Source organism: Leguminivora glycinivorella, chromosome 21 (assembly GCF_023078275.1).
Source record: "Leguminivora glycinivorella isolate SPB_JAAS2020 chromosome 21, LegGlyc_1.1, whole genome shotgun sequence".
NCBI classification, from domain to species: Eukaryota; Metazoa; Arthropoda; class Insecta; order Lepidoptera; family Tortricidae; genus Leguminivora; species Leguminivora glycinivorella.
The window spans coordinates 3,681,232-3,703,213 of NC_062991.1; the positions used below are offsets into that span (position 1 = coordinate 3,681,232).

The 21,982-nt window shown below is 38.4% G+C and overlaps 2 protein-coding genes across 2 annotated transcripts in view; one reads left to right on the top strand and one right to left on the bottom strand.

Moving 5' to 3' along the window:
• Positions 1-21,982, top strand: part of LOC125237311 (lysine-specific demethylase phf2-like) — a 77,336-nt gene that overhangs the window by 31,162 nt on the left and 24,192 nt on the right. The window lies entirely within an intron of this gene.
• LOC125237574 lies at positions 19,882-21,843 on the bottom strand. The gene is made up of 3 exons (XM_048144704.1): positions 21,655-21,843; positions 21,446-21,567; positions 19,882-20,340 (listed from the first exon to the last, which is right to left on the bottom strand). The coding sequence occupies exons 1-3, from the start codon at positions 21,749-21,751 to the stop codon at positions 20,053-20,055; spliced, it is 507 nt and encodes a 168-aa protein (XP_048000661.1). The 5' UTR covers positions 21,752-21,843; the 3' UTR covers positions 19,882-20,052.

Sequence of the window (21,982 nt, forward strand, 5' to 3'; positions counted from 1 at the left end):
GATGTCAACGAGCACTGCCCGGCGTTGCAGTCGATCTATTATCACAATGTCAGGTTTATTGGCTACAATAGTCCTGTCAGTGATAATAGATCGATCCCAATAGAGCGTGGCACGACCATTTTCGAGAACTGGCGCAGGTAAGTACTTGTAGTACGGTACTTCGCGGTCCACAAGGCCGTATTGAAGAGCAAGTTGCTGGTGAATAATCCTGGCTACGAGATTATGTCTGTGCAAGTACTCGCCGTTAGCAAGATGAGAACAACCGGAAATAATATGCCTGAGTGACTCTCCGGGACGGCGGCATGCCCGACAAATGTCGACCGTACCGTCCTTCAGGATATATTTCCGGTAGTTGTTCGTCATCATAACTTCGTCCGCAATTGCACAGGCAAAACCCTCGGTTTCTCCGAAGAGGTCCCCGAATCGTAACCAGTTCACCGATGCGAGCAGATCTACATCGGGTCCCGTGAGGGCCTTGTAGAACCGCCCGTGTAGCTGCTTGCTCTCCCATACCGCCTTGCGGTCCGCAGTACTTAGTACCACAGGTTTGCGCCAGTTCTGTTTCGCCAAGGAGAGCGGCGTGAGGTTTCCGTCCACTGCCACCACATCACGATGCATCCCGCACTCGTTGTTAAGGAAGTAATTCCTGAGATTGTACACCTCACGGTTGTGGAGATCTTTGGCGTTTAGGAAGCCTCGACCTCCGCACTTCCGTGGGATGTACAATCTCATAACAGACGAGCGCGGGTGTAACATACGGTGTGTGGTAAGCAGTGAGCGGACCCTCCGATCCAGGGCGTCCAGCTCAGTCTGGGTCCACCGTAGTATGCCAAAGGAGTATATGAGTAGAGGCATTACCCAGGCGTTAAAGGCGCGCACTTTGTTGCCTCCTGACAAAAGACTGTTAAGGACTTTTGTCAGCCGACTGAAAAAGCGCTCCTTCACCGACCGTCTAATGCCAACATCCTCAATACCCAACGACTGTGACATACCAAGGTACTTATAGGTTTCTGATTCAGAGATAGATCTGAACGACATCGTCTCAGAAAGTTGTAAATTTTCTGAATTTACAACCTCCCCCGCTGCACATGCATGACCGCACACTTATCGACACCAAACTCCATTCTGATGGCGGTACTGAAAACTTCTGTGGTTTTCAATAGCACCATCAGGTCTTGGGTGTTCGGTGCAAACAGTTTGAGATCGTCCATGTACAGAAGGTGAGAGATGACTTCACCCTCTCTCCGAAGCCGGCAACCTAGCCCAGAATCCTTCAGCAGCGTGCTGAGGGGATTCAGAGCTAGGCAGAACCATAATGGACTCAAACTGTCACCCTGGAATATTCCTCGCTCAATCCTTATGAAGTCCTGCGGGCCAGGGGGCCATCCCTGCCTCCTGGTTGACGAAGGACTGTGATCCACTGCCTCATACATGCAGCCAGGAAGGATATTAAAGCTGCATCAAGTTTATACAGCTCCAATACCCTTCTCAGCCATGAATGAGGCACCGAATCATAGGCCTTCTTATAGTCAATCCAAGCGGCCGAAATGGCCCCCTTGTTCCGCCGAACTTGTTGGCAGATGGTCATGTCTATGAGGAGGAGCTCTTTAGTACCACGGGACCCAACCCTACATCCATTTTGAGCGGGAGCCAGAATGTTGTTAGCGACAATATGCGCGTTAATTTTTGCTCTCAAAATGGATGTAAGGAGCTTGTAAAGTGTAGGCAAGCACGTGATGGGTCTGTAGTTTTTTGCTTCCGTGGTACTACCGGACTTATAGAGCAGGAAAGTAACACCAGTTGTTAGGGAAGGTGGGAGAGAACCAAGATCGAGGGCTTGTTGAAATTGCGTTGCCAAATGCGAGTGCGAGCATCGAAACCATTTTAGCCAGAAGTTGTGCAATCCGTCCGGTCCAGGACTTTTCCAGTTCTGGGCCGTACGGGTAGCACAACTTACGTCGTCGGGGCTGATGGTGATAGCCCCCATAGGCTCGATGCTCTCGCACTCGCGTTCGACAACGTTCATCCACTCACCCTCCGTGTGTTCGACGGGCACCGACCAGATGCTACGCCAGAAATCAGACATGGCAGTAGCATCCGGCAGCCGCACGTCAGACACACGAGGGTCGGTTTCCTCCCACCTTCGGTATACTTTCCTTTGGTCGCTTTGAAAAAGACGATTCTGCTGGAATCGGTCCACACGCTTTCTGTAGCGGCGAATACGGCTTGCCCATGCATAGACTTTCTGCTTCAGGAAGTCGATGCGCTCTGTGACATTGGCCAAATAGTCGCGGGGCCTGATGTCCGTCCCCGCGAACGCCTGGTTCACAAAGCGCATTACTCGGGGGCGATTATTACCCCTCTGAAGCAGATCAGCTTTGCAATGAGAGTCCTAAACGAGTTGATACGACGCTCGATCCGTACTTGCCATGCAGGGACACCTTCGGCGGTCCTAGTTGCACGGTCAGCGTCCGGAAACTTGACTCGAGCAACACGGCACGCCGCGATGGCCCCGCAGTACATGATCGAGTGTGTATCATCTAGATCTTTACTAGTCCGCATATATGGATCTAGTAAAGCATTTAAGGCTCCTATTAGCGCTAGATTGCGTCTATTCATGGGCAGACGTGGTAATCGTGGCCTAGGATTGCTTGTGGAGCGATACTGCGTAATCGCCTCTTCCAAAGACCTCCTCAGTTGCTCATTGGCAGGCTCACTCTCGCTCTGACTCGCGAAGTCCCCGCCGTCGTTACCGGAATCAACCCGCGGCGCCTCCGGTGCCAGGTCGGGTTCGGGCACCGGGTCCGGCGACATGGCGGGCAAATCCCGCCCCGAGGCAGGGTCCGCGCGAGTAGCGAGAGCCTCCTGGCGGAGCCGATCAAGTGTGGCGTCATCCAACCGCTTTGACCGCTGAATGACGCGCACCTGATCCGATAGCCGCTGCTCCGATACGGTGGTGGATGGCTCGAGTGCCTGAAACAGAGGCAGCATTCTCGAACGGTACGCGGATAGCCGGGTTCCCCCCTCTGTGGCCCCGTAATAGGCGCGCATGACATTCTCGTTTATTTCTCGAGTCCATGTCATGCGACGCACTACACCACCGGCAGCGGGAGCCGTGGGCGGGGCAGGATGTCCCGCAGGCCCCAAGCGTGCCGGCAGCGGTGGCCGCCCTCGTCGCGCAGGTGGTCGTGGCGGCGGCGGCGGCGGCGGCCCGCTCTCGTCGCTGGACCCGTCGGTGTCGGGCGCCGTGGCGAACTCGTCGCCCGACGACGATGCGGACGGGGAGCTGGACGAGGCGGGCGGGGATGGTGGGCGTGCGTTTCTTTGTGCCGCTTTGGTGCGTGACCTCGTTAACATTTTCACAAATTTCACAATGCACTTATCGCCGTTTGACAGTTCATGCTGATATCCGTGTATTTAGATAGTATAGTAATTCGTTGGATGTTCTTCATTGTACATGATTTTAATGTACCGTAAGAAATACACATAAACTGAACCACAAAAACCAAGAACGGCGATAAAAATACTATAAAAATAAATAAAATTGTGAAAATTTATCCAAAGACACGTCCGTCAGTGTCAGCGGTTTTTTTTTTTTTTTTATTATTATTATTATTATTATATTTTAGCTAAGTGGCCGTTTTCATTGCCTTTTTGAGTCACAAAAATCAAAAAAGAGAGTAAAAAAACGTATTTCTTGCATTATTGTTAATTAAAAAATAACTAACAAAACTATACTTTTCACATATAATAAATCTTAATCAGCATGTTATACGCTTTCAATCGACACCTCATTTTTCAAAATTGGATAAGGGGTTCTAGACAAATTGGCAAAAAATTTAAACCCGGGACCGCGATCTTTGTGACGTCATAGTTAACCCCCCCACAGTCTGAGAAAGTGACAAGTCATTATTTCGTACTCAGTAAAGTCTACCGATCACAACGATACCACTTGTCAGCAGTATACTCTCCAGTCACATCAACTTTTCCCGAGACCCTCTCGCCGCTCTACTATGAAGAGTATATTCCTTTTAATAAAATACAAGCACAAAGTTCATGAAATTTCCGAAGTGTCTAAGAAAAACAAAGAGGTAAAGTGCCAACAAAATACTTGCACGGCACGGCACGCAGGTGACGAGTTATTTTTTATAAGCAGAATCTGTATGTGATAAAACAGACGCCACGTGTCCAAAATAAACTATTATGGGTACCGAGGATAGATAACGTTCCGGGCAACTAGAAAAATGTGCCTAGGTTCCAGAGCTCACCATCGGCCCAGGTGTGGGATGCAGTATGTAAGCGAGGTAAACTACCTTCAGTACTTACAGATAAAAGCGTTAAAATCAACGTTTTTTTCTTTAAAACCAAGGTTTTGGAGAAAAAAATGCCTTAAAGTTAAAAAGGATGCTTGGGAATGAGTATCATGTGTCCCAACAAGACGCACCTCCAGCACATTCGGCAAATGGTATTCTAGCGTAGTTTCAGACTAATTTGGCAGTTTTTTATCCGAAACATGAGTGGCCACCCAGGCCTCCAGGTTTAGGCGTATTAGACTACTTTGTATGGTCATACATGCTTTGAAGACTAAATTTTTATAAAATCATAAACCTAGATCATTTCAAAAAGATTATTAAATAAAATAAAAATAAAAATCATTTATTCATGTACCAAAAATAACAGTTATAAACAGGCCATAAACTATATTAACACAAAAATAGGCTTCACCATGTCCGTGCCTGAACTAGGGAGATCCTGTATCTCAGGCAGAAAAAATAACTTACAAACTAAAACAGGGAAATTATTTGATAATATCATGTGCATTGCATAGGTATTCAACTAAAAAATAAATGTTACATTACAGATTTATAAATAGAGTAGGTTACCTACTTAAAACTATCATAATTCTAAAAGTACAGCAAAAAAGATGGTAAGCCATATGTAACACTTATTGCTTATTAGCATTTTAATGAGTCAACAGTTGTACTTTATCGCATCAGCGTAAGGATACATAGGTAGGTGTATTTATTTGTAAACATTAAGTAGCTCTGTCTAGGTTATTTCTAGTTATTTTAGAACTGTTAATAAGTTTTCCGTGTCTTCATAAGACATTAGTTCTAGAGCTTTCTTTGTAACTTTTTTACATTCTGCGTAGCATAGATGATATATGTGATAATCTGCGTTTAACTTATTGTACAGCCGCGGTCCCAGACATATGTAGAACCGCTGTGAAAAGGCATGCTTTTGGTCAGTCAGCCGGTTGCAAACCAAATCTTTCCGTCTCTTGTTAGTAATGTCTGAGTTGTAAGGAAGTGCTTTATGTTGTTTTAGAACAGTGCTTAACACGAATAGCTGTCTTACAGATAATACTTTACAGGACTTATATAATAGGTTAGTAGGGTATAGGAACGGTCGGAATGTTGAGACTTTCAAGATAGCTCTTTGTGCTCTTTCTACAATTAAAAGCAGGGTTTTGGCTGCTCCTCCCCATGATGTAATGCAATATGTTAATAACGACTGGCAAAGAGCAAAGTATACTTGCATTATTAATTTAAGGTCCAAGACATTACGGAGTCTTTTAAACACGTATATCAGCTTACGAAGTTTATTACTTAACGCTTCAATATGTGGTCGAAACGATAACGTGTCATTAACTATAACACCCAGGTATTTAATTTTAGTTGCGGGAGTGATGAAGGGACAGTTACAGCTATTGCTAGCAAGGCAGGTATTGCGATGAGCGTAGATAGGATGGTCAGATATATATTGGTTATTTTTCATGAAAACATACATACATACAACATACAATCACGCCTGTATCCCATAAAGGGGTAGGCAGAACACATGAAACTACTAAAGCTTCAGTGCCACTCTTGGCAAATAAGGGGTTGAAAGAAAACGAAACTGTGACATTGCAGTGACAGGTTGCCAGCCTCTCGCCTACGCCACAATTTAACCCATATCCCATAGTCGCCTTCTACGACACCCACGGGAAGAAAGGGGGTGGTGAAATTCTTAACCCGTCACCACACAGAAAAATCTAACATAATTGGTTTTATCTGCGTTAAGTGTTAGTAGATGATATTGTAGCCAATTATTTACAATGTTAAATCCTAGTTGCGCCCGCAAGTATGCCTCTCTCTCCGTCTGTGCTGAGAAAATTAAGGCGGTGTCATCAGCATAGGATATTATTTTACCACAATCGAGCGGAAGATTGCAAAGGTCATTAATGTAAATCAAAAATAAGGTCGGGCCAAGGATACTTCCTTGTGGGACCCCAAAAGCTTCATTTTTTAGGTCAGAACTGATGACGTCGCCCACCTTCACACACTGAAATCTGTCACTGAGGTAGTTTGCAAAAAGGTCAAGTTGTTTTCCCCTTATTCCTAAGCTTTGTAGCTTGCGTAGCAGTAAGGTAACAGAGACGGAATCGAAAGCTTTGGCGAGGTCGAGGAAAATACCAATCGTATGGTTACCCCTGTCAAGTTCTAGCGCAATGTTTTGAGTCAAATGATGAACGGCGTCGGAGGTTGATAGTTTAGAACGGAAACCGAATTGTGTATCTGACAGAAATGAGTTTTTTTCTAAGTACTGTACAAGCCTGTTGTTAATAATTTTTTCCAAGATTTTAGATATAGCAGGAAGTAGGGATATAGGCCTATAGTTTGTGATACTATCTTTGTTACCGGACTTATATATTGGAATTACAATAGCTTTTTTTAGACACTTAGGAAAAATTCCATCAGATAGGCATTTGTTTAAAATATGTGTTAAAGGAGGAGCTAAGATATGTTTAAATTGTTTCAATATTTTGTTCGAGATGTTATCCCATCCAACTGCACAATTATCTCTTAGATCAGATATAATTCTAATTACTTCTGAGTCATCGGTTGGAAGCAGTACAAAAGACTTAGAGCTATGGTTAGTGGTCGCAGGAAAATAATGTGAGCTAGGGCTGTCCGACTGTCCATATATTTTGTCAGCTAAATTTTTGCCTACATTAACGAAATAATCATTAGCATAATTTGCAGATAAAAGTGGAGAGCTTTGTGTAGTTAATAAGGCAGAGGAGTCATTATTTTTTGGAGTAAATGCTAAGTTCTTTATTCGGTTCCAGACTTTTTTGGTATCCTTGCCAACCTTTTCAAGTTCACTTTTTTCGAAATTTGTTTTAATTTTTTTGAGGAGATCGTTGCAAAAATTTCGGTACCTTTTGTAAGTGATCTGTAATATAGAATTGTCCGGGTTTGATTTAGCTTTCAAATGTAGTCTGTCTCTATTCCGCATGCAGCGTATGAGCCCCGGAGTAATCCATGGTTTAATATTGTGCATTTTTTTGTTTGGCCGAGTGTACTTTGTGTTACGAGAGATGGCATTTTGTATGTTTTGTATTAGGTATGACATAGCAACATCAGCGTCAGCACAATTATAAACTGGGTCGTAGTCAATATTATTTAAATCTTTCTCGAGTTTATTGAAGTTTGTTCTAGAAAATAAATGCTTGTGTTGCGATCTCACAGCCTTGAGGTTAAAGGTTAGTAGTACGGCGTTATGATCAGTGAGTGAAGAATTAGTAACTAATGTCAAAGATGGTATCTGGGATTTAAGCATGACATGGTCTAAGCAAGACCCGCTCTGATGCGTGGGAAGGGTATGAGCCGGGAGTAAGCCATGGTAGGAGCAGAAATTCAAGTATTCTTGGGTTGCTGGGTCTCTGCATTCTGGAAGAATGTTTATATTTATATCACCTATCAGGACAACATTTTTAGAAGATTCTAATGTGTGAAGTAGGGGGCTTAGGGAGTTTAGAAACCCGTCTATTTTTTTAAATGAAGGTGATCTATATATAGCTATTATGGTCATATCTGAGCCAATTTTTATAAGTAGGTTGTTACAGTCTTGTAAATTCGTCTCTTCAATCACGACATCGAGAGTTTTTTAGCGTAAACAACTACCCCGTCATTTTGGTTGTGATTAATTTTACTGCTGAAGGCTACATATCCGTCAAGGGCAGGCAGGTTGCCGCCGTTTTTAGTTAGCCAGCACTCAGTCAGCACAATTATGTCGCATTGGTGGTTAAGTCGTTGTAGTAAAACAGACAAATTATCTATATTTTTAAAGATACTACGAATATTTTGAGTTAGTATTGTTAGTGGTTTAGTATAGCCGGATAGACTTTGTTTGCAGCATTCAACATTACAATAATTAGAAGTTGATATTGAAAATGTATCTAAATCGCTAATTATAGTTGTATTCATTGATCTGAGTAATTAAAGTTATAAATGAAGCTAAAGAATAAATAAAATATAAATATAACCTAGTATGTATACCTTGTGTGTAAAGTCAAGAAGCGATCTTAGGAGTGGCGCTCAGCAGGCGCCTTCATAATCTATAGAATTTATGTATCTCTGCTCAGCCTGTTTCTTGGCAGGACATTCAAGGTCACCTGTTTTGTGATTGTGGGGCTTCTTGAAAAATCTGCAGGTCGCACATCGGGGGGGCTCCGCTTTTTTTGAGCACTCGTTGTCCGAGTGCCCCAAGTCGCCGCAATACCCGCACGTGTTGTCTGCCTGCTTACAGGATTTCGCGGCGTGTCCAAACTGCTGGCATTTGAAGCATCTGGTGACAATGGTGAAATCTCTCACAGGGCAGGAAGACCAGTTGACGAAAACTCGACTTTGGGATACTAGGGCTTTGCGTATCAAGCTTGGAACTTCGATGACGTAGTTGACGGTCTCAGCATCTTTTTTCCCCGATTTATGGCTAAGTTTAATAGAGGCTAGGAACTTATCTCTGGTGGTATCCGTCAATTTATCGGCTAAATTTTGCTCGAAAATGCAACTGAAAACTTCTTGTTCTGGCAGTGCAGTTGGTACGCCGACGATGACTATCCGGGGCCTGCGTTTACGGGGCTCATCGATGGTCAGGTCTGCAGGTGTTTTTTGAAACTGTTCCTTGAGCTTCTCTATATCAGCCTTGGATTCCGTGCTAATTATTACGCCGCCATTTTTAACCTTGCGTAAAGCTCTGACGTGAAGCTTCATCTGCTCAGGTTTAATAAGTTTTTGGACAAGGTTTTTTGTCTCCTCACTTGATTTCAACTTGTCAGTAGGGTAAATTGCTACTGAGCTCAAATTAGCGGGTTGGACCAGGTTTTTGGAGGTACATCTGACCATATCGGCGAAGGAGGGCGAGTTCGGGGAAGGAGAGCAGGTTTTCGAGGACTTCTCTATCGATTCCTGTAGGGCCTGGATACTGCACAATACTGTCTGGTTGTCTTTAAGGGAGTCAATAGTGTTGCGCTGCAGGCGAGCCGTCTGTTTCAGAGACTGATACAGGACTGCCATTTGAGATGTTCCTGAAGAAACTCCGCGGCAGATATCGTGTACACGACTTTTTTGGTCCGAGTTTAATTTTCCTTCCTTAGCAATGGCGCATATCTCCTTGAGGGACTTCTCGATGTACTTTATCCAGTGCTGTATATCATGCGTCGATAGTACTTGCTCTTGGTCGCTGGGCGCTTGCGCATTCTCTTCAACAGCGGGCGGCGGCACAGGGGTAGATGGAGGACTACGCTGTATTTTTGAACTCCTGCCAAAGGGGCTCTGGCCGTTACTATCCATTTCAATAAGTTATTTAGTTACTATTTAAACTAACATAGTCAATAAGTCTGCACAAACACGCGTGACACAGAAACGCACTTGATGCATTCGCGATCGCGATCTGGGGCAATATTTTTGCACACGATTTAATTTGCGAGAAACAATTATAGCACGTCCGTTCGCAACGACGAAGTTATTGAGTTATATAATTATATAAAATTATATTAAATATAAAATTAAATAGTCATCAGATTTTAAACAACTAAACACTCATACTCATAGTTATCGTTGTAACGCCGTTCTGCGCCGTTCTCTATTGAGAGTATTTGGGATGAAATGTGAATAAAACGGTGCGTGCCGCGTGTGATCCGTTTGAGAAGCGTTTGAGGCTGGTAAACAAGTTAATGCTGGAGTTATTCCAAAACATTTGTTGTGAATGTAGTAAATAAGAGTGCCATTCATATAATATAATAATAATGTAGTAACTATTTGTTCATTTTGTTTTATTGGCTATTTGTGCTGTATTCAAACTTATTGGACACGGTGTACATATTTTGATTTTCACCCTTTAAAATGTTTCTAAGACGCAACGTTTTGCAAATTTGGTCACGTCATGCACAGTTAAACTGTGGAATGAATTGTCGCCAGCGGTATTTCCGGACCAATGCGACCATCAAACCTTCAAGAAAAGAGCGTACATCCATCTTAAAGGCCGGCAACGCACCTCCAACACTTCTGGTGCTTCTGGTGTCCATGGGCGGCAGTGATCGCTTACCATCAGGCAGCCTATCTGCTCGTTTGCCTCCTATCCCATAAAAAAACGTTTAATATTTTTTAAGAAAAAAAAAACCGCCGCCTTTCGGGTTGTGGTGAAAGCTACTTGCGAATGTTGGATTATGTAGAAATGTGTAGGTATTTTTTAAAACTGCTTTTAATGCTTTAATTATTTGATGGCAACACAAATCAATATACGTATAACGCTAAGGTTTGAGAGTTTCTCAATTCCTCATGAATCCGATTATAAGAAATCGAAGCTTGACAAACTTTGACTTGAAAACTCAATAATTATGCTTAACAAACATAACTAAATAAATGTCACTGTTCTGAACTTAAATTCATGCTTTTCTTACAAAAATACCAAAGTCACTATGAGTGTGCCGTTCAGATTTGAGGAGTTCGGTTCTGACCATCATCAGCAGTTCCACTGCACCAAATGTCACTGTTCCGGACGTAAGTGCATGCTGTTCTTATAAAAATACCAAAGTCACTATAAGCGTGCCGTTCAGATTTGAAGAGTTTGGTTCTGAGTGTTCTGACCATCATCAGCAGTTCCACTGCACCAAATATCACTGTTCTGGACTGGACGTAAGTGCATGATGTTCTTATAAGAATACCAAAGTCACTATAAGTGTTCCGTTCAGATTTGAGAAGATCGGTTCTGATCTGACCATCATCAGCAGTTCCACTGCACCAAATGTCACTGTTCTGGACGAAAGTGCATGCTGTTCTTATAAAAATACCAAAGTCACTATAAGCGTGCCGTTCAGATTTGAGAAGTTCCGTTCTGGCCATCATCAGCAGTTCCACTGCACCAAATGTCACTGTTCCGTACCTAAATGCATGCTGTTCCTTTAAAAACACAAAAATCACCATACGTATGCCTTTCAGATTCGAGGAGTTCCCTCGATTACTCCAGGATCCCATCATCAGAACTGGGTTCTGAGAAAAATGGGACCAATCTGTATTCATATACATTCAATATTTTTTTTTAAATCGGTCCAGTAACAACGGAGATATCGAGGAACAAACATAAAAAAATGAAAAAAATAAATAAACATACAGACGAATTGAGAACCTCGCCTCAAATCTCTCAGATTTGAGGCGACGGTTAAAAAGTGACACATCATGAGCAGTTCCAATGCACCAAATGTCACTGTTCTGGACGTAAGTGCATGCTGTTCTTATAAAAATATGAAAGTCAGTCTAACTGTGATAATTTCCGAAAATATTAATATTATCAAAAAACGATCTTAGTAAACCCTTATTCATTTTTAAATACCTATCCAAAAATATATCACACGTTGGGGTTGGAATGAAAAAAAAAATCAGCCCCCACTTTACACTAATAAAACATTTTTTTCCATTTTTCATTTTTGCACTTTGTTGACGTGATTGATATACATATTGTTACTAAATTTCAGCTTTCTAGTGCTTACGGTTACTGAGATTATCCGCGGACGGACGGACGGACGGACGGACGGACGGACGGATGGACAGACAGACATGGCGAAACTATAAGAGTTCCTAGTTGACTACGGAACCCTAAAAACAGAAATCACTATTAAACTATTCTCTAATTTCAAGTTCCTAACTAAAATTTTCCTAATAAAAAAAAAAACAAATTGATCCCGCTACAAACTTTCACCCCTTTTTCCCTCTACTAGGGGTGTAAATTTTCATAATCGATTCTTATCTCTTCGAAATTTTGTTAATGCAATCTATACAAATTTCGACTTTCTAGCTTTCGTAGTTTCGGCTCAGCGGTGTTGGTTGTTGAATCAATCAATTAGGAAACCTGAATTTATATATGTACATGTAGACTAATACTATACTTTTACTACATTCATATACCTTATTTACTACTACCATACCATGAATATGAAATTAAATAAAGAGTCCCCATATAAAATTGAAAATTATGTTATTAGCAATTTAATTCAAAACTATCAAGATTATTCGTGTCTGCGTTGAAACGCGCGTTGAGTTGCCGGTGCTCGCGTACCGAGCGCCAACGCCATCTATCGATGGCCGTTTCGTGAAATTGATGAGCGCTCTAAGGAGTAAGGGGTCTTAAAATTGCACAGAACAAATTACAAGTACAGTGAATAATTATAATGGTTATGTACAAAGGCGAGCTTATCCCTTTAAGGGACCTCTTTCAGCGAACAAACCGGTCAGTGAAATATCCATTTTTTTTTTTTTTTTTTTTTGTTTTACCTTTTTTTTTTTTTTTTTTTAATTTATTGAAAACAAAGATTACAGTTATACAGTTTCTAGTTTTTTCGCCAAACTTACGTTTAACGGCGAAATGAAGCACTCATTTTCAAAGTTAGTACCTTAAATTATATTAAAAGACTTATTCTAGTGTTAATAGATAATAATATCTTATGAATTACTAATGGCGCTTTTCATTAACGCTTTAAAAAACCTGAATTAGCCAAAAAATCGCTGTCCCTATCTGTCATGTTGACTTATGTATATGTGAGAAAGGGACCAAGCACCCCTTTAATTAATCAGTTCAGTAACTATTTCAGTACAGATGGTGTTTCTTTTACGCACTAGTGCGAGAAGTGGTTCATTATATGCCAGGTCGAAACTTCGGAGGGCTATCTGTACTGAAAAACGTCGTACGATACACGTGCGAAAAGGAAATTCATAACTCGTGTCGATTTAAAACACTCCATTCGGTCGTGTTTTAATTTATCGCCACTCGTTTCGAACTTCCTTTTTTACGCAATTGTATCGTAATGTACTATTCTAGCACTATGTTATTATTTTAATAGTTAAGAATCAAGAATTAGCCAGTATTCAATAAATACAATGGTACAATACAGTATTCAATTAATTCATTTATAAAGTCATTTTAAATACAAGCTTTGTTTATATTGTTCGCAAATTCTATTGATTGCCTTTACGAAAGTTTCCGGAAAAATACGAAGGAAACCCTTTTCGCACTACATCTGTACATATAACATAAAACATTAGAACATTTATTATCATTAAAAATAAAAAACATGTTACACATCACTTTACAAAATGCATCAAAATCAAAATCAAAATCAAAATCAAAATAATTTATTCAGCAAATAGGCCACAGGGGCACTTTTACACGTCACATGTACATAGGTATTTAAAAAAATATTTAAAATTGAGTTGAAATTACAATTGATACTATTATATACTAATTCTAAGTTCTAACTAAAGTTAACTCTATACAATTAATTAGAGATGTAGAAGGTCTCTAAATGTCGAATTACAACCAAGAACTACACTAAATTTTAATATAAAAAGTACAAATACAAAAAAAAAAGTCTAAAATTACTTTAGAGGTGCAAATGACTCTAAATGTCACAACTAAAAATAAAATGTATATCTACTTAATCTAATTCTCCTTAGAGATGTATATGGTCTCCATGAGTCAAAATCATATATTTAAAATATTCACTAAAAGAAAGGAAACAAACGACAACCGAACAAAGTGTCCTAATTTAATAAAAATTAGAATTAAAGTTACTAAGTTATAACAGCCCCAGTAAGCTTAAACAGACCGGTCTTCACAGACGGCACCCGTTCACGAGTATGACGCGTATCTCAGCCATCGCCTCCCTCAACCTTTATTCGGGAAGGTGGCGACCCGATCAACGACGCCACCGAAGCAAAGACTTTTAAGTGTGCATGACATGTTCAAGCTGCCAGGCTAAATTAAATATTCAAATAATATAACATAGCTGTAAGACACTATATTCTGTGCTCGTATGTTACAAAGGAAGGAAATATAGATTTATACAATAAAATTAAAGTAAGATAAACATTAAACATTAAACACATAATCTTGGAGATGTATAAGGTCTCCAAGTGTCCACAACTAAACTTAAATAAAAACAATATAATCAGACGAGAATATGTTCTCATACGTCAATTGAACACTAGTATGCTTAATTACACAATGCAGAGAAAATGAAAAAATATATACGACTTCATTCATCTATTGACAAGCAACCACCTTAAAGGCATCCCTATCATCTATAAAATCCTTCACAGTGTAGTACGCCTTACATAACAACAAACGCTTAATGCGTGCCTTAAATTTGTCAAATGGCAAATCCACTATATCGGTTGGTACTTTGTTATAAAAACGTGTACAGTTCCCGACGAAAGACGTACCAACCTTACGGAGACGGTGGGCGGTCACAGCAAGTTTATGTTTGTTCCTTGTGTTATAGTTATGGATGTCACTGTTAAGCTTGAATTCGTGGATATTTTTCCGAACATACATAATATTTTCGTATATGTATTGAGAGGCAACGGTAAGAATGTTCACCTCTTTGAATTTTTCTCTTAAAGATGCTCGACCGCCCAATCCGTAGATTGAGCGGACTGCTCGTTTTTGCAGCACAAAAATAGCCTGAATGTCTGCAGCTTTTCCCCATAACAGGATCCCATATGACATAACACTGTGGAAGTAGCTAAAGTATACCAGCCTGGCCGTCTCTACGTTTGTTAGTTGTCTGATTCGCCTTACTGCGTAAGCTGCAGAACTAAGTTTGCCAGCTAAAGTGGCTATATGTGCATGCCATTGCAGTTTTGAATCCAAAGTAACTCCAAGGAAAACCGTTCGATCTTCAAATTCCAGCGTTTCACCTTTCATTTGGATCTTACTGTTATTTACCTGCTTAACGTTCGGAAGCGCAAATCTGATGCACTTGGTTTTCTTGGCGTTTAGAAGTAAGTTATTCGCCGTAAACCAGTCTGTTATGCTAGACAGTGCATCGTTGATGTTATCGAAGCTGCTTTCCTTTCTGTCAACTTTGAATATAAGAGAAGTGTCGTCAGCAAATAACACTATATCATGTTTATCTTGCACTAGTTTCGGTAGATCATTAATGTATACTAAGAACAGGAAGGGACCGAGAATTGAACCTTGAGGCACTCCAAGTGCTACCGGTGAACCTGCTGATTGAGTCCCATTGATAACAACTCGCTGAGTTCTGTCGGAAAGGTACGATGAAACAAGGTCAAGGGCAGCAGCTTTAACCCCATAGTGGCTCAATTTTCTCTTTAAATTCTCGTGATCAACGCAATCAAAGGCCTTTGATAGATCACAGAAAATTCCAACAGCATCTTGAGCTCTTTCCCAGGCGTCAAAGATGTGTTTTAGAAGTACCACACCGGCATCAGTAGTTGAACGACCTCTGGTAAAACCAAATTGATTATTGTCAAGCAATTTATTTCTGTTAAAGTGAGACAACAGTTGATTAAGAATAAGCTTCTCAAAGACCTTACTTAGCGCTGGTAATATTGAAATAGGTCTAAAGTTGGTCGGGTCTGATTTCGTTCCTGATTTAAACAGCGGGATAATTTTGCTGTGTTTCATAATATCAGGAAAAATGCCAGTTTCAATACATCTGTTGAAAATCTCAGCTAAATAGGGTGCAATTGATTCTACTATTGAGTGTAATACTTTAACTGACAAACCCCATAGATCTTCAGTTTTCTTTAAATTTAAAGATCTGAACGTTTTAATAACTATGGTCGGAGTAACATAAGAAAATGTGAATATTTCTGAACATTCTTCTACATTAGCTTGCAGCATTTCTTCAGCGACAATTGGCGATGAGCAGGGACCGCAACTTTGGTGCCGGTGACGTCATTATGACGTTTAGTCCGATATAGGATGTTCTTTTAATAACATTGCAATACCTCAATTCTTAATAATGAGATATTGAGAACTGCTTGGTATTTGCATAAAAAAATAATGTTAACATTAAAAAACGATGCAAATATTATTTTTATTGGCTTTTTTTACAGTAATGTAATTGTAACAAAAAATATTATTCTTCGTGTACTTACACAACATATTAACAAAAAGTTGTTTTATTTTTCCTCCTTCTCGTTCTATATGCTTTTTTGTTTTCAAATGTTTCTCTATATTACTTGCTTTTCCTCTTAAATATTGGTCACAGCAGGAGCAGTACATTTTTTCATTTTGTAAAATCAGAAAAGGAAATTTCTGCAAATACGGTTCCATAGCGAAACAATAATATTTCGGTTATATTTTACCAATGAAAAATAGTTTAACAGAAATTGGTTGTCATTTCCCACAATCTCGGTTTTAACATGACAAAGACAGTTATGTTTTTATACGTGGCCAGTACGTGGAAAAACTCTTAACTCAAGTTTGAATATCAATAAACTAAAGAGGCTAATAAGTTGTTATTTGATTAAGTGTATATAATCTAGATAACAACACTCTGTATTTAGCTTGACGTCATACGTCTGTCATCGGCACCAAAGTTGCGGTCCCTGGCGATGAGTTAAGAGACTTTGTTGTCTCTGCCGGTATATTCGAGAAAAATCGCTCGAAGTGATCTGCCACTTCACGGTCGGAACTTACTAAAGTATCAGCAACTCGTAGGTTGTAGTGCCGTTCTTTTATTTTACGCTTTCCTGTTTCACTGCTGATCACTTGCCATGTAGTTTTAACTTTATCGCTGGAATTTAAGATCTTTTTGGATAAATAATCAGCTTTAGCGGCGACACACATCCTTTTAAAAGATTTCGAGAAATTCTTTACGTACTCTATAAATTCCGGCCTTTTATCAGTTGTTCGCAGATCATACAAATCATAGAGCCGGCGTCTCTTATCGTGAATATCCGGCGTAGCCCAGTCGCTAAATTTAACCTTGACCTTGCCCTGCATCTTCTTGGGGATGAAGCAGGCATCAAATTCCTTTTTTATACAGTTAAACAACTCAGAACTCAGACAGTCAGGGTTCTCTCGGTTACATGAAAGAAAAGGTAAGTTGTTCCTATCACAGAAAAAAAAAATTACTTGAAGCAAGTAATATTATTTGAGTCAAGATCTTTTGGGATTTCGATATAAGGAAAATGGAGAATTACTTAGATTGAGATATAAAATGTTTCGCATTATAGTTCTTAGACCAAGAACTACTTTTTTGTATCAACGTTTTAAATATCTCTTCCACTAAAAGCTAATAACTGTTGTTTCAAGAGAGAAAGCATTTTGACATAATTATTCCTTTTCTTATTTTAACATTGAAAGGCTCTTTAACGAAGATTGAATGTATTTTGTTTATAATAGTATTAAAAATTGGCTCAAAAGCGTTAGTTCTTATTGTAAAATAGCACATATTCTCTTCAAATGATGTAAGGCTCTTTTTTCAAAAGCTAAATTGTTTAACCCAAGAACGAAAATATTTAAAACAAGATATTTTCGTTCTTGGGTCAAACAATTTAGATTTTAAAAAAAGAGCCGTACATCATTCTCTTCAAATGATGTAAGGCTCTTTTTTTAAAAGCTAAATTGTTTGACCCAAGAACGAAAATATCTTGATCTAAATAGCTGATTAATTTACTCAAGAGCGTTTTGTTCTTGTTGTCAAATGGCCCATATTCCGGTCAAATGATGTAAGGCTCTTTTTTTAAAAGCTAAATTGTTTGACCCAAGAACGAAAATATCTTGTTCTAAGTAACCGAGATAATTTACTCAAAAGCATTAATTGTTCTTGCAAAATAGTTCCTTTCTTGTTGTAAAATGGAACGTATTCGAATCAAATGAAGTAAAGCTCTTCTTTTAAGAGTGTTTAATTCTTCTTATAAAAAGTGTCATTCTTGTCGTAAAATGGAACGTATTCCAATCAAATGAAGTGAAGCTCTTCTTTTAAGAGTGTTTAATTCTTCTTATAAAAAGTGTCATTCTTCTCGTAAAATGGAACGTATTCCAATCAAATGAAGTAAAGCTCTTCTTTTAAGAGTGTTTAATTCTTCTTATAAAAAGTGTCATTCTTGTCGTAAAATGGAACGTATTCCAATCAAATGAAGTGAAGCTCTTCTTTTAAGAGTGTTTAATTCTTCTTATAAAAAGTGTCATTCTTGTCGTAAAATGGAACGTATTCCATTCAAATTAGGTAAATCTCTTCTTAATCACGACTATAAGGTGTGCCGTTCTCGAGAATGTTCTCCGTTTACTATGGGCTTTGAGCGAGAACGTTTCCTATACAAAACGGAGAACATTCTCGAGAACGGCACAACATGAGCTACAACACTTTTCATACCGACGTTTGTGTATTTGGCGCGTTTACAAAATTTACCATTTTATTTTTGTTTTATTCTTATCATTTTAATGTCTCAAATGAAATACTTATGATGTATTTTTTTACCTATTTAAGATCTTTAGTTTTGTTTGCCTACCTTTATAATATGGTCATTTCATCACTATAGACTTTGCGACAATTATGACGTGATTAAATTACCTACCTTAATAAAACAATAATAAAATGGTATATTTTGTAACTAGGATAAATACACAAATTTCCACTTTTAAAGAAGAGCTTTAAATTTTGATGGAGTGCGTGTCCCTTTACAACAAGAACCAGAAATACAAACTTAAAAGAAAAGCTTAATGTAAGTATGTAATTAGAATACGTTCTATTTTACAATTAGAATGAACATGTTACAAGAAGAATTATCTTAACCCACAGAAGTGCTAATCAACTCAAGCTTTAACTTTTTACAAAAAGACTTGTGCCGTTTTAAGTATGAATGTGTTTTGACAGTATTCCAGTCTAATTTATACAAGCCAAATTAGTTTTGAAACACATTTATACCTATTCGGAAATAATGGAATGAAAGTGAAATGTAAGTTTCTCATTTATTTTATGCACCAGTTAAAGAAAGTAATTACAAATTCAGAACCTATCAGTATCACTATACAGTATTAAAATTGAATTTAGAACGGAAAACATTTTGACTTATAAGCATATAGGTACATAAATGTATGAGCTACATGTCATGGTTCATTATTTTATTTTAAACGTTTACAATCTTGAATTATTTTTATTTTATTTTCACTAATTGCAATATTTTGAACACCAATTGATATGTAGATCAAAATAATAATGATATTATTAAATATGTTTTTAATAAAATCAATTATACAACCCGTCACTAAGAAAGGACGCTGCAAAAGAATTGAATCACCTAGTAGATAAAAAGGAATATTCTGACTTGGAATTACGTAATTGTTGGAGTACGTCTACAATGTTTGCTAATAGTAAATGATTTAAAGAAAACATAATCTCTTACTCTATTTGTAATTGAAGATACTCACTTACACATAAAAATAATGGTAGTTTTTATTTTATGAATAAGTTCCAAATGTAAAATGTACTTTTTAAAAGTACCAAGATTCTCTACAAGTCAAACTTAGAACAAATCACGTCAATTGTAAATAGATGGTGCAAATACTTAGGTAGGTACATAAGACCAAATGTCATAGATAAAATTTCTGTAGCTTAGTATATTTTTACATTTCAAGAACTTTATAGTTTAAGATCCGTACTAAGCTCAATCTTCACCGACGTGTTAACCAGGTGAAAATAATATTTTATTAAGTAAAATAAGTTTCTGAACATGTCTTACTATGGTAACCTCAATAAAAATGGTCAAGATTATTTAAAAAAAAATTCAAAGATTTTTAAAAAATAATCTTGACCATTCATTTTTATTGAGGAGACATGTTCAGAAACTTATTTTCATCTGGTTAACACGTTGGTGAAGATCGAGCTTAGTACGGATCCTATACTATTAATAAAAATACAAAGACCAAATTTTACACATCTAAGTTTAAAACGTCAACTATATACGGTGGTACCTACTGTATCATACGCCGTATGGATTTGATACACTTTTTTTGAATAATTACGTGGAGGTGCTCACACACTTGGGGATACTTGGCGTGGAAAACGTGGTAAATCTTAAACAATAAGTCGAACGCCTTTGCAGCTGAATGCACGTGGTATTTGATATCATGAATAACGATGTATATCTGGGCGAAGTTTTGTAGCGGTCTTTGTATGAGCACGAAGGGTTGCACGGTATCCTTCCGGGCTGCAGCCTTAGCTTTCTGGGCTGCGATTACGCTGTCGATATCTCCGGCGTCCTGCATTAAAAACATAATTTAAAAGTAATGCCATAGTTCCCAGGAATATCCCACTGCTCAGCAGAGGCTCCACTACAAAAATAGAAGTTCTTTTTTCTTCATTAAAATATGTACAGCAGAGACTTAGTCATATAGAAAATGGAATTTTAAGGTACACAATAGTTAGTTGTTTTACAAGGGGGCAAAGTTGTTGTTTAACCGCACGTGCCAATATTGAAACCTGAGCAACCGAAAGATTCCAATATTGAACCACTCGGAGGGTAGCGAGTGGTTCGAAAAGTGGAATCTTGTGCGTTGCGAGGGTTTCAAGGGACGAAGGTTAAACAAACTTTGCCGCCGAGTGAAACACAAAAATGTTCACCACACCAACACGAAGAAAACACTGACTATAAAACATCAAACTAAATCAAAACTATCAATTTATTCAATAATTATGATTCAAAATAGTCATATATATTTAGGTAATTTCCACCAGGAAGCTAAAATTAAAGATATCAAGTTAAATTTTGTTTGAAATTATTTGGCACTCTAGTGGATAAAATGCAATTTTGCTATCTGTTTTTGAATAGCAAAGTAAGCCTTTACCAGTTGGTGTGGTGAAAAGTTTTTAATTTTTCCCTTAATTATTGTAATTAAATAAAGAAGTAACAAATACCAAAGCATGGTAAGTAAAATATGACTTCATTATGGTGGCTCTATGGCAACTTTGCATGCCTTACAGTTTACACACGTAGAGTGTGTTTAGTAAAACGTCCCACTTTGTCGGTTACCATTAAGGCAAGATTTACTTGTATCTTTATATGAATAAACTGACAAGCGGCTTTATAGCAATCGACAAAGTGGGACGCTGTCCCATGCACACTCACTAGTAATGATTTTCATAAAAAATGAGTGGGAAAAATTAAATGGAATACTACTTTATTATGTTCTGGGAACATATTTACCAAAATGAAATATATTGAACTCGCTTGACTCGAAGAGTAAAATAGTAAAACATTAACTGAACAGTTACACAACTTTTATAGTTAATAATATAAATGTATATTAATAATAAAATAAATAGAATAAAACCCTTAAATTTGGATTGGATGCATAGAATACTTACATCTATCTGAACTAATAAGCCCTGGATTGATTCAGTGGTTGAGAACTTGACTTTCCTAGATTTTCGGCCTTTGGGTGGTATTAAAAAATATAGCAGGTAAATCCGCACCGGAATTATTTTGTCTGAAATTAAAAAAAAATGATATGAGACATTAGACTCACACATATTTTCATAAAATGATCAATTATGAATGCATTGTAATTAATTACGTTTTAACGGCCTCTGTATCTTTCTTCGTGGGTAGTGACTCTGCCTATGAAGTACAAGGTCCTGGGTTGAACTTGAATCCCATTTGAATTTGAACATTTTCAAGTTGTCATCCAACAAACTAAATGCTAATGGCTGAATGTGATCTGCTTGTGTGCTCTTTTTCTTTTCGCTCGTTTTTTGGCGTCGTTGTCATTACTGTGAAAAATAAATTGGTGATTGCGATCGCAAGTATAGCTACTAAAATAAATATAAGACGCTTTGATTAAGAGAAGTGTTCTAAAGGAAATATGGCGTTTATTTTTAATGTATTTAGTGTAGTAACTGGCC